Source organism: Acomys russatus, chromosome 27 (assembly GCF_903995435.1).
Source record: "Acomys russatus chromosome 27, mAcoRus1.1, whole genome shotgun sequence".
NCBI classification, from domain to species: domain Eukaryota; kingdom Metazoa; phylum Chordata; class Mammalia; order Rodentia; family Muridae; genus Acomys; species Acomys russatus.
The window spans coordinates 14433997-14446884 of NC_067163.1; the positions used below are offsets into that span (position 1 = coordinate 14433997).

General features: G+C 46.4%; 1 protein-coding gene across 1 annotated transcript in view; it reads left to right on the top strand.

Moving 5' to 3' along the window:
* Sfrp1 (secreted frizzled related protein 1) overlaps window positions 1–11531 on the top strand; it is a 38080-nt gene extending 26549 nt beyond the window's left edge. Inside the window, exon 3 of the mRNA XM_051169435.1 lies at window positions 10874–11531. Within this exon, the coding sequence (XP_051025392.1) occupies window positions 10874–11196 (323 nt within the window). The 3' untranslated portion in view covers window positions 11197–11531. The remainder of the gene's footprint in view (window positions 1–10873) is intronic.
* The last annotated feature ends 1357 nt before the right edge of the window (window positions 11532–12888 follow it).

Genomic DNA, 12888 nt, shown 5'->3' on the forward strand with positions numbered 1-12888 from the left:
GTGTTTCTCAAGCTGGTCCCCGGGCCCAGTAGCATCAGCACTCTTCTAGGACTTGCCCAGGAGTGTGAATTACTGGGTCCTAACCCATTGCTACCAAATCAGAAACTGTGGGAGGAGGGGGGGGGGAAGGGAGGGGGAGTGGGGGGTGTCTCAGGAGCCTCCACCCTGACTTGCCTTCTGAGGGCTTCCAGTGCTCAGGGTTGAGACCTGTGTTTGCTGTCATCGTTGAGAGCTCGTGGCTTAGTCGGCCCATGAGCCCTGAATCCTATTTCTCATCTTTATCCTTTTCCTTCCGAGAGACCATGAGGCACTGCAACTTAGCCATGTGTGAGAACACCAGGAGGTGGAATGGAAAGTGCTGGAAGTTCAGTGACCTCACGGTGGGGACAGCTGTTGACTTTGGCAGGAGTGCCTGGATTGGAGCTAAGGTTCAGTCAGCTCTCGCAATGGACTTTAAGTGAAACCTCTCAGCCTCCTGAGGGCTAGGGAGATGGGGGCGAGGTTCTAGTGACTTCGGGAGGAGACAGCTCCCAAATTCTTGGTTCTCCTTAGGGGTTCACATTCGTGGTGCCAGAGGCACGTTTCTGAGATTAAAACAAAACAAAACAAAAACAAAAACAAAAAAAAGCCCACACCATCCACGACTTTGTTCTCCAGGTGAGAGTTCACTTTGCTGTAGCAGCCTAAGTTAGTGGGCGAGTGGTGCAGCCCATGAAGTCACAGGGCCAGCAGCAATGGGAGTCCGGATGGCTAACTCTGAAACTGCTGGTGTGTGTGTGTGTGTGTGTGTGTGTGTGTGTGTCAGGGGTGGTATGCGGGGAGGTGGTGGGGGGTGGAGCAAACTTCTATTCAATTACCAGTCCCATAAATTCTAGATTATCTGGGATCCAGAAAACAAGACAACTTCAATTAAATAATTGGCTCCAAACCTGTTGCTCTCTGTAGCTGGACAGGGCCTTTGGTCTTATTTATTTACTATTTATGTATTTACTTGTGTCCTGTATGTCCTGTAGTATTCCAGGAGATGCCTGGAAGTATGCAGTGTGTGGTTTGTCGTCAGGGGATGGTTGGAGTCGGGGTCTTGTGCTTGTGCTTGAGTTGTGCCATCTCTTTCCTTTGTTAAACAGATTAATGACATTAAACCCTGGCTCCTGGTGGGAACAGTGACCACTGTCAAGCTGTCCTTGGATGGCCTTCGTTAGCAGGACACATTTGGGCCTCAGTGTCTCAAAGTCAGCGCCCCCCCTCTACCCCCCCATCCATCCCCCCCCCATGTTGACTGGGCCCTCTGCGCATCCTAGAAGCGGGCTACAACACTCTTACCCCCCTTCCTTGCCCAAGCAGTTACCAAATCACATTTGCACATTTGAGTCCGGAGAAGGTGCTTCGTGCCTCAGGCCTCGGGAGGTTTATAAACTGGAATGAGGAAAGCTGGCCCTCCCGTTTTCATAGCTGAGTGGAGCTGTGCTATGGGAACACAGACGGTCTTTTACGTGGGGGATCCACGTGGCAGGAGCTGTGTAACCTGGCAGTACGGCTGCTGCAGGGGGATGCCCATCTGTACCCATCTTCCTAAAGCATTGGTTAGCTGACTCGGGCAAATGAAAGGCCGTGGTGCAATGAGGGTGTCGGCTTTTGGAACCAGCTTACCCCCTGCTCCCCAAGTCATCTTATTTGGAAATGTCAAACCTCTCTCAGACCTCTCTGAAGGAGAAAGTCATACAGGATAAAGCGGGTCTTGTGGGAATCAGGCTGTGGACTCTGGCGCCTGGCGCTGATAGACTGCTCTCTGTGCTGTGAGAAAGAGTGTGTGCAGCCATTGGGCCAGTGGTCTCCATCCAACCATTCTTGCTCCAGAAGCCGCTGCAGCTCTGGGCAGAGCCAGGAGCAGGCAGAAGTCACAGCTGCGAGGGTTTCCAGCTCTAAGACTGAAGAGCAGCAGTTAAACTAGGTCTAACATCCTTTCCACCTCAAAGAAAATCAAGCTCATCCTGACCCAGTAGATTTCTCTTCAGGAAGATGATGAGAGCTGACAAAATGTGTGGGGTCTTCTTCATGACAGCAAGTCAGTGCCTGCCCCACCCCACCCCACCCCCACCCCCCCAAAAAAAAGAGAAAGAAAGAAAATAAACATTGGAAAGCAAAGTTTTTATCCAAGGAGCCCCCTATTAAAATGAAGTTGCTTCATTTAAGTTGGAAATGTATAATCAATCGATTTCCTTTACAAATCTCACACTTTGTGACTTTTCCGCGTTCTACGCGAGACCACAATCTTTCTAAAATTTACACATTTTGCACCTCAAAATATGGTTTAAAAATCAAATAGGAACGAACAGAAAGGTTTCTTTTTCCCCTTTAATTTAAAGAAACAACAAACCCAAACTGCAGCTCTCTCTTCCATGCGCTCCCATCCCAATGTCACAAACCAGAAGTGATCGGTCTCCCTCGGTGCAGCTTCTGGAGCACCTTAGCAGCAGGTGAGGGAGCTGCAGGGTTGGTTTCCTTGTCTCCTTGCTCAGAGTACTTGTTGGTGTCTCTGCAATTAAAGATGAAGACAGCCTGCCTTACATGACCTCTGTAACGCAGCACTTAGTGTGTGTGCAGTGTAATTTCTTGGCATTATGTAGACATTATTTGCAACCTAGCAAAGAACTGTGCCACCACTGTGTCTCCTTTCATTTGCTTCCTTCCCCCCCCCCCCCCATTTTCCTTTGAGATAGTAATTGCCTCGTTTTGTTTTCTTGGTTCCTTATTTCCGGTTAGCTATACGTCAGTCTGTCTCCTGAGCCTGCAAGGACTGAAACCATGCTGTGGTGCCAAATGTTTTAAGCCTTCTTTTGGGTTTCTTGATGTTAACACTTCATTTTCCTGAATCTTGTACTTCTTTCCATTAACTGCTGCATTAAAAAAAAAAAAAAAGATTCCTCATGAAAGACATATAGGAATTAGTATTTAACCCTTTAATGTCTAAGGCAGTCTATATCCTGTTGACAAGTGCTGACTGGTGGCTTGGCTTGGCATCCCATTTGGGGATTTTGAATGCTTTCCTTCATTGTCTTACGGCTCCTGGGGTTGCTATTGTAAAGTCCAGTACCATCCTGGCACCGGATCCTCGGCTTAGGTGGATATGCCTTTCTGTGTTTTTAAAAATGTCTTTTCATTCCTTATGTTTTAAGTGTCATGATTCTTTGAGCTGGGAACTGTGTAACCTGAGAGTTTATGGTCTTCATCTCTGAAAAGCTGGCCTGTGTTACTTCCTTGATCCAGCCCCTCTCCGCCCCACACACCATTTTGTTATGCTGTCTGTAACTCCCTTTATTTGGACATAGAGACTTTTGGGCTGATAGTCAATTTTTATCTTTCTTCCTGTACCTGCCCCCTCTCTCTATCACTTTGTTTATGATCTCAGGAAATGTCTTTAAACTGTTTTAAAACAGATGGATTGAACACAGTCCTATTCTCTAAACTTTCCCTTTAATAGTTTTCCATTCTTGTTATGCAGTATGGTAATTTGCCTAATATTATCATGTTTTAAAGATTACTTATGTGTTTCTGTATTGCTATTTTCTCTGAAATTCTTTTTATTTATTTATTTATTTATTTATTTATTTGTATTTTGGTCTCTCTCATTCACATTTAGACTTACCTTAAAATCCTGTCAATCCTTCCCTGGACATTTGAATTTGAGAGGCATGGAGTTGGAAGCTCTTTGTATTTCAAATCTGTTCTTCCTTGGGTCTCATTTGAGAGTTTTAAGGAGGGAAAACAAAAGAAAACATGGTCTTTTCTTTTGAGAAACTAGATTTTTCAGATAGGGAGAGAGAGAGAGAGAGAGAGAGAGAGAGAGAGAGAGAGAGAGAGAGAGGGGGAGGGAGGAGGGAACATTCAACCCTTTGACTTAAGAAATAGAAATCAGTGTTCTTTGAAGCATTTCATTACATTTTATTTATGTGTGTATTTATTTGTATGAATACAGTGGAGGTCAGGAGACAACTCGTGGGAGTTCTTTCTTTTTGCCATATGGGTTCTAGGTACTGAACTCAAGTTATTAAGCATCAAGCACATTTACCTGCTGAGCCATCTCACCAGCCCAGAAGTTCTATGGTCCAAGATCTGAGGGTCCCACTTTCTACCACACAGTTTCTCATCTATGATGTGACATCTCCAGGACATTACTCCCTCCCTCTATCTGATGCAAGCCTGCCGTCTAGAACCAACATCTTGGCTGTTGCTGCGGGTAAGGGTGAGGTCAGTCACTTAAATTCATAGCTGCATCCTGTGGCCCAGGCCATTAGCACCTGTAGGCCTGGCTATGGGGGCCAGCTTCTCCTCATCAGCACGAGGCACCTCTCTCTGTAAACAGTAGGTTTCCGCTTGTCTTCTTTGTCAAGCCAACTCTGACCTCCTATTTGCTTTCTGTGACCCAGAATGCTCTTGATGTGTTCTTATTGTCTTTACCATTTTCTTGCATGTGTTTGGTTTATTTTTACATTTTAAAGAGTGATTTCTTTTATTTTATGCGTATGGGAATAAATACATATGTGCATCGTGCCCACATTGTGCCTGGTGCCCACAGAGAAGGGGATGTTGGATTCCCTTAGAATTACAGTTAATGTATCATTGTGAGCCACCATGTGGGTGCTGGGAATAAAAGCCAGGTCCTGTGCAAGAACAGTAAGTCCTCTTAACCACCGAGCATCTATCTCTTCAGCCCCTGCAGTTTCGTTTTGTTGTTTTAACTAATTTTCAGTTGACTTCAGGAAGAAGCAGCCCACTTGCCTGTGCTCTATCTCGCATGTTTAGCTTAGTGGGCCTCAGCCTGTGGTGCTCTTCTCAGACAGTCCAGGAATTCAGAGCCTGTCTGCAGGGAGCACTTTGGCCTCTCCTTCCCTTTAGCTGCCGGCTCTCTGGAATATCCACCATTGGCTCAGATCCTGGCCCCCCTCACAGATCATCGCTGACCTGTATGCCCAGGCAATCCAGTTTTAGACACATTCTTCAGCGTTTGGGATGGGGAGGTGTCTCGTCCATCGCAAACAGCTGCCTTGGTTGTTCTGTTTATTTTTAATCTTTGCGTCTGACACTTTCCGTTAGGGTTATCCCATTTCTTCTGTCCTCCTAGTTCCTTCTTTTCCTTTCTTGTCCCTGTTAGTTGAGCTTCAAGTGTGTTTTCTGAGCCAGCCACACCCCTATCTTTCCTGGGTTATTCTTTGCTCTCTTAGATTCCTAGGGTAATTCAAGATTACTGGCTCTTTAACTGCATGGTCCTGGGCTGGTAGCTGCCTTGCATCCAGTGGCTGTGCCTGGTCAAGGCCGGAAGACGGAGGCCTTTAGTAGACTCGGCATGTCAAGGGGGGAAGAGATGATTTGGAAGGAAGTGCAGGCTCGGGATGAGCATTGGGACTTTTCTGATTCTCATTTTTGGTCTCAGAAATATGGCCGAGCCTTGTGGGGAGGCTGTCAAGGAAGTATAATTTGTGTGCAGAAAATATGGTTTGAGTGACTGAAAGTGGAATGAAGTTTTCATGGTCTACTGAAATGTACTCAGATGGGCTCAAACCGAAGAGATGGTTTGTTTTAAGATTTCTGAGAAAGACTCAAACAGTACAAATTGCAACCTCAAGTTTGGAGTTTTTCAAAGTTTCTGAGTGTCTGAATTATTGGCTGGCAGTAATGCATAGATAAGAGTAATACTTTACCCTTGGGGCATGTTAAATTGTTGCTGAGAAAGAAAAAAAGAATCATCTGCCGCCCCTTTTCCCCTTCTTTTGTTTTAAGGTGGCTTCAATCTGGAGTTGGAGGGTCAGTTTTCAATGCACTGTTTGTCTAACAGGGCAGGTGAGCGGAGTGAATGCTGGGGGTGACTTGAGCTGTGCCAGCAACTAGATTGTGCCTTGCATCTTACAGAAGGGAAACTGAGACCCAAGACACTCGCAGCCAGCTTTTAAGTCCATGCAGCACTGTGCCCGGTAGCTGCTACCTCAGTAGCTGTCTCCTGGGTCTTTGATACCCACCACCATTTGCATGGCAAACTCATCCATGGGGCAACTTCCTAAAGCTTTGGCAGTAAACACGGTGGCTTTAGAGAGAGCAGTGGTGACCTATTCCTGGCTCTTCTGGGCCCTTACCAACTTCTGCCTTGGTGCCATGGGTATGGCATGGTGGTGGTGGTCCACTACCAGGCACCCAGCGATGTGAAGAAATCAACTTTGGACAGGTAACTGCTTATCCAGCACTGCTGGTAATCTGCATGCTTAAAGCAAACCCTGGGAAGGTGGAAAGATGTTAGCAATTCTGGCCATATGTGCCTTCTTCCCTACTTTCTCCACCTTGAAAAAGAAAGCGAGCCAAATAGCCAAGAACTGGAGAGCCTAATGCATACCATATTTCCATCATCAATTCCCCCCTCCCTCCACTGCTCCCCCACCTATGTAAACTAAATTCCTTTACATGGTCATGACAAAGGAACTTTTTTTTTTTTTTTGAGTTGTGATTAAAAGCAGCACAATCAAGAAATAGTTTCCACTGAAGCAATAGCGTCTTGAGCTTAATAATGGATGGGGGGTGGTGAGGAGAGAGAGAGAGAGAGGTCTGTGGGCTTGGCTGCGGGTTCTAATCCTGATTGCCCCTCTTACAAATTGCAGCCTTGTGCTGTCGTTGTGTAGCCCGGGTTTTTCTTGATTGTAATAAAAACACTCAGCATGCCTGCTTAACTGCCATTGTGAGTTGTAAACAAGAACTAGTAGATTAGTGGCACACTGGCCTCCTAACGCTGCGGCCCTTTAATGCAGTTCCGCATGTTGTGGTGACCTCCAGCCATAACGTTGTTTTGTTGCTTCTTCATAACTATAGTTTTGCTAGTTGTGAACTGTGATGTAAATATTCAATATACAGGATGTCTGATATGGGGGGAGGGTGTGTCGCAACCCACAGGTTGAGAACTGCTGTAGGAGATGGAGCACCTGGGCTGTGCTTGTCTCGAGAGCACAGTGCGTGGTGGGTATTCAGCAAATGGTGATGATACATTCCACTGCAGAAAGGAAGGTCCCCTGTTGTTTGCTGGCATGTGCCTTCTTCTCTCCTGGCGATACACGTGGTACCCAATCATTTCTGAAGTGTAGTTTGATTCCGCCCATTGGACTTGGGAATCGTCTGACTCTCTAGGCTGGTGATGCCGTGTGAAGGGATGGAGTTGTAGCCTTGCTGCTGGGCGATCCTTTGCAGCCTTGCTTTTATTAAAGCAAGTAGTGGGTTAGCTTCCTGTTACTCCATAAAATACCAACTTATAGAATCAACTTATACAGGAACGGCCCTAGCCGAACAGTTTTGAAGGCTAGTGCATGATCAGTTGGCCTGTTGCTTTATGCGAGGCAGCACATTACCAGCTAGAATGCATCTTGGACTAAAGCCACTCACTTCATGGCCAAAAAGCCACAAAGACTAGAGGAAGGCCTATGGAGGGGTCCTGTGGTCCTTCTCAAAAGGCACACATCTCACCTGCCCTGTGGACATTCCACTACTTTCTAATAGCCTCACTAACACCTAAGCATTTTAACTCATAGGTCTTGAAAGGGCACTAAGAAGGAAACAATAGGAATTTTCTTTTGTTTTGTTTTCCCATTCCCATTGGCTCTATTTGGCAGAGGGGAGCAGAGATGAGATTGGTTTGGCTATGGCCTGGGTGGTGAGTCTGTTCTGGCTGGTTTCCTCACCCAGCCTCACTGAGAACTTCTCTTATTCAGCAAGTTTTGCCCTGGGACAAGCGAACTCCCAGGTTCAAGGTCTGTAAGCCAACAGTGGGAGTTGAGGTAAGTGTGGGCTAGTTTGGGCCTGTCTGAGGTAAGGCAGGCCTTGGAGGGGTAGTCTCTGCTGGGTGTTCACCACACACCCGCTTGCACTTGCTCAGTTCATCATGGGTGTGAGACCCAAGCAAATCAGAAGCAGCAGGCAATAGCCCACTGGGGTGGAGGTGTTGATCCTTTGAACTCACTGGGGAGCTGTGGCTTACCTTGTGTTTTGAGTGCTTAGGAACTCCAGAAGAGCTAGGGATGTCTGCTCACAAGGGTCTACTTGTGAACTTTTGGCCAGCCTTGGCTTGAGGCATTTCTCAGGCTAGGGGTATTATAAGACCTAAGTAGGCCTCAAGATCTGGATGTCCTTTCATCAGAAAAAAGAAGGCAGTGGGGGAGTGCTTTAAATTCATAAACTTGGACATGTCCATGAAAGATTTACTCTCAAGACTCTACCCTTCCTTTTTACTTGTGAGGCAGCCAGCGGGGGTCACCTCACAGCCGACAGAACAACCAGTAGGAAATTCTCTACTAGCTTGGTCTTTTTCGGCAAGAGAGATCTTGTGCCATTTCATGTAAAAAGCCATCCTGAAATGGAAGTGGGATTAAGAACCCCACTGAGCCCTTTAATTTTCTTGATCCAATTAATGAACACTCTAAGTTTTGGGTTCATTCTAATGACTTTTGAAGCCCCAGAGGCAGCAAGCACAGCCCTGTGGTTGGAGGTGTACAGTTAGTCATGGTAGTGTAGTTTGGTTATAGCCCCTTGAGGCCTATGTGCTACAGGTTCGGTCCCCAGCCTGCAGCATTCTGGGAGCTGGTGGGACATTCAGAAGGTGGGACTTGGTAGACATGTTAGTTTTGGCGTGTCTTAAGGGTAGCCAGAGACTTGGACCATAATTCTTTTCTTTGGTTTTGCTTGCTTAGCTGCCTTTTCCTGCCATGAGCCCATGGGACAATAGTGATGTATTGAAAACTGGAGCTCAACCAAAATGGACCTTTTCTCCTTATCGGTTGATTTAGCTCATGTATTTGATTGATGCACAAAAGCTGGAATTTAAAATGAACAAATGAGTAAGCCAGTTGACTGGCCTGATGACAGTTTTTTCATTTCTTAGATGGGGAAAAATAACTGTCCTTTCTTCATGGAGTTACTAGAAACCATCCATTGGAGAAATAAGAGCAAAATACCCATTACGATTACAGGCCGATCTCACACTTTCAGAACCATTAGCTACTGAGCAAGGTTCCAAAACGAGGCTTTCTTCATGGAATGCAATGGACGTCTTGAGCTATTAAAAATGGTGTTGGGGGGTGGGGAGGGGAGAGCTGGGCATGGTGGTGCACACCTGTAATCCCAGCACTCAGGGAGGCAAAGGCAGGTAGATCTCTACGTTCGAGGCCAGCCTGGTCTACAGAGTGAGTTCCAGAACAGCCAAGGCTACAAAGAGAAACCCTGTCTCAAAAACAAAACCCTGGAACACAAAACAAAAACAAACAAACAACAACAACAACAAAAAACCAAAACAAAACAAAACAGAGGTGGTGGTGGTGGGGAGGCTTGGTAACTTTTAACTCAGAAAAAGTCAGAGGCTGTTCTGATAGATTATCTGGTGCTTGATAGCTGGATCCTAGTTTCTAGCATCTGGTGTGTGCTAGTTCTAAAGGAGCACGTGATCTGTGCTTGGGGAGCATCTTTAATCACTGGACCCTGTACAGGAACTGAGCATACATTCAAAATGCTATTGAGTTCTGAGGGAGGTCCAGTGGGGAAGTGCTGGCCCAGCATGCAGCGGGGCCCTGTATTTTGTACACCATATGAAAAGACCAAAGTAACACAGAATCCATGAACACAAAGCAAAGAGAACGGAGGCCTTTTCTCTCTCCTGGTTCTGAGAACACAAACAGCTCTTGTTTCAAGGTAGATGTGAGAGGTGGTCCTCACCTGATGTGCTCTCGAGGACTGCCTCTGAGTGGCCAGGGAGTCAAAGCAGAGTTTAATTCTGCTCAGGTCATTTCAGTAGACAAGACCTCAGTGGTACCCGCATGTGGCTTATTGACCAGTGGGCAGTACCCACTATCGTACTTTCCTGACTGTACCGCCAGAGGAATCCTGACTTTGCCCATGCTAAAGTTGGAAGCTGGTGTTGCGTGCACCCTGGTGAACAGTTTGAAGTGCTCTCTGAATTTCCCTTATTGAATATGCACACAGATTCTGTCTGCCATGTTTTAGATGTTATAAGAATAAAACCACACCAGGTGGTGGTGATGCATGTGTTTAGTCCCAGCACTCCGGAGGCAGAGAAAGGCAGGTGAATCTCTGTGAGTTCGAGGCCGGCCTGGTCTACAAAGCAAGTCCAGGCAGCCAAGGCCACAAAGAGAAATCCTGTCTTGAAAAAAAATTAAAAATTGAATAATAAAATCCATTAGCTTTCTTTTTAAAAAGTTGGATTTTTTTCTTTAAATGTTTGGCACAATAACATTAGATTATATAGATTAAGTTGACCTCTGTGACCTCTTCTCTGGCATACAGAATGGGCTTCATTATGATATTTTCATGCATGTGCGTAGTTGTGGTTTGTTCATATCCCTCACCATTACTTTCTATCATTCTTCCCTTCCCTGACTATTCCTCCTTTGCTCCCACCTCAAGCTTCCTTCTGTCTCTCTCTCTGTCTCTCTGTCTCTGTCTCTCTCATGCACGCACACACAGGCGTGCACACACTCATGCATGCACACACATGCATGCACACACATGCATACACACACATGCACACACACATGCACTCGTGCGCGTGCACACACATATGCACACACATGTATATTCTGCACACGACAGAAAACAATTCTGAATTGTTCTGCTTAACACAATGAAACCTAAAATCGATTTGCGAGCCTCCTGTTGCTTGCACCTCGGCACGCTGGGTGACGGAGACACTGGCTGTCCCTGTTGCCCTTTTATGAGGAATGGGACGGGGGGGGGGGGGGGGGCGGGTGTGCGTTGTTTCAAGTAAAAAGCTTTGTTCTAAAGTTTTCTCTTCCTTGCCCTCCCTATTTCTCTTTCCCTCCCTTCCTCATCGTAGCACTGAGGATGAAAATCAAAGAAGTGAAGAAGGAAAATGGCGACAAGAAGATTGTCCCCAAGAAGAAGAAACCCCTGAAGCTGGGGCCCATCAAGAAGAAAGAGCTGAAGCGGCTGGTGCTGTTCTTGAAGAACGGCGCCGACTGTCCCTGCCACCAGCTGGACAACCTCAGCCACCACTTTCTCATCATGGGCCGCAAGGTGAAGAGCCAGTACCTGCTGACAGCCATTCACAAATGGGACAAGAAAAACAAGGAGTTCAAAAACTTCATGAAGAAGATGAAGAACCACGAGTGCCCCACCTTCCAGTCTGTGTTTAAGTGATGCTGGCGTGGACCGCGGAGGGGGCGTGGCCCGGGCCGGGGGTGGGGCTGAGCGCATGACCCTGGCTCTTGAGGTTCACGTGCTGCTCTCGCCCAGTACAGTTGTGGCTTTTGCATCCGCAGCTGGCCGTGTTCCCACAGCGAACTCACTCCTTTCTCTTTACATAGCCACGTCCAGCTGAGGCCCCCGGGGGCCCTTTAGATTAGGAAGGCTTTTTAAGGGCTGCAGCAGGGCCAGCAGTCACTGTGCAAAAAGAAGGGGGCAGAATTCTTTCACGGAGTCTCAGGCACAAAAACAAAAAACAAAACAAAAAGAAAAAAAAAAAAAAAAAAGGAAAGAAAAAAATGTCAGTTTGGGGAGGAAAAAAAAAAAAAAAAAAAAAAAAAAGATTGTAAAGAAGTGCATGAGGGGCACCTGCCTCAACTCGTACGTTTTTCTGGATGTCATTACGGATTGCTTGCGGAGTCTCTGGGCAATCAGCCTTTACAGGTAGAAGATTTTGACTATTGCCAAGCCAGGTTGCTTTTAGAGTGGTAGTAATCCCCCCTTTTTTCTGCTTTAGATAGAAATAAACACACACACACACACACATACACACACACACACACACACACACACACACACACACACACACACACAATTCTGAAAGTAGCCAGGATATCCCAGTATGGAATGAGATAGACGAAGGGCCTGGGTGGGAGATCTCTGCCTGTTTACCGTCAGTTTTGAACCAGCCACCTTTGCTGGGGGGAACTGTTGGTCTCAGATGAACACTTCTATCAGTGCATTTGGATACAAAGGTTACAGGGCTCTCTTTTTGTATGAGGAGGAACATGTGGGCACGAAGAGACGCGAGACACTTCAGGCAGAGAGGCCAGTGGTTACTAATTCAAAAATACAGTGAAAGAGAAACACGAATGTAGAGAGCATCAAGCAGGTCACAAGTCAGGGAGGACGGGGAGCCTGCCTGAAGGGCCTCATGTTGTACTTTTCATCTGTCACATTTCAAAAGAACAACAGCAACATAATTAGTGACAAAACCCCACACATCTTTCAAGGCTTGGATAAAGTGAGCATTTCAAAGATAACCAAGACTAACTTCTCTGACTGCCTAAGCTTGCCCTCTTAATGACGAGGCTGTCTGCGCATGTGCTGTGGAGGAGGTGGGTGTGGCAACATGGCCGCGCTCAGCTGTCAGTATACGCACACTGCCTTTCCGCAAGGAGACCCTTTTCCTTAAACCTGATCGCCTATAGTTCAAACAAATTCAAAATCGCTGCCTGTCTGACCCCTCCGCCTTTATTCTTGTACTTCCCCGACTCACTTTCTTTTTTTTCTTTTCTTTTTTTTTTTTTTGAGGGTAAGTGCCCCATCCAAGGAGATTGTTTCAAATGCTGAGAATCGGTAGTTTCCCCAAGTGCCCAAAGGTATTCCTCAAAGTTGATATGCTTAATAAGTGATGTAAATAAGCCAGTTCTTTTAGGCAGCCTTACTCTTATTGTCGGAGTAATTCTTTTAAAAAGGAATGTTAAATTCTTCCGCCAAAGTCTGATTTTTCATTCCCCACCACATCGCAAGGATCACAGTGGCTGTCCCTCTGGCATACTCAATCCAGAGGCGTCATTGGTTGTGAGGAGTCATCTAGTGGCCTTGGATCGACACAGAAGCAGAGGAAAATTCTGGTAACTTCCG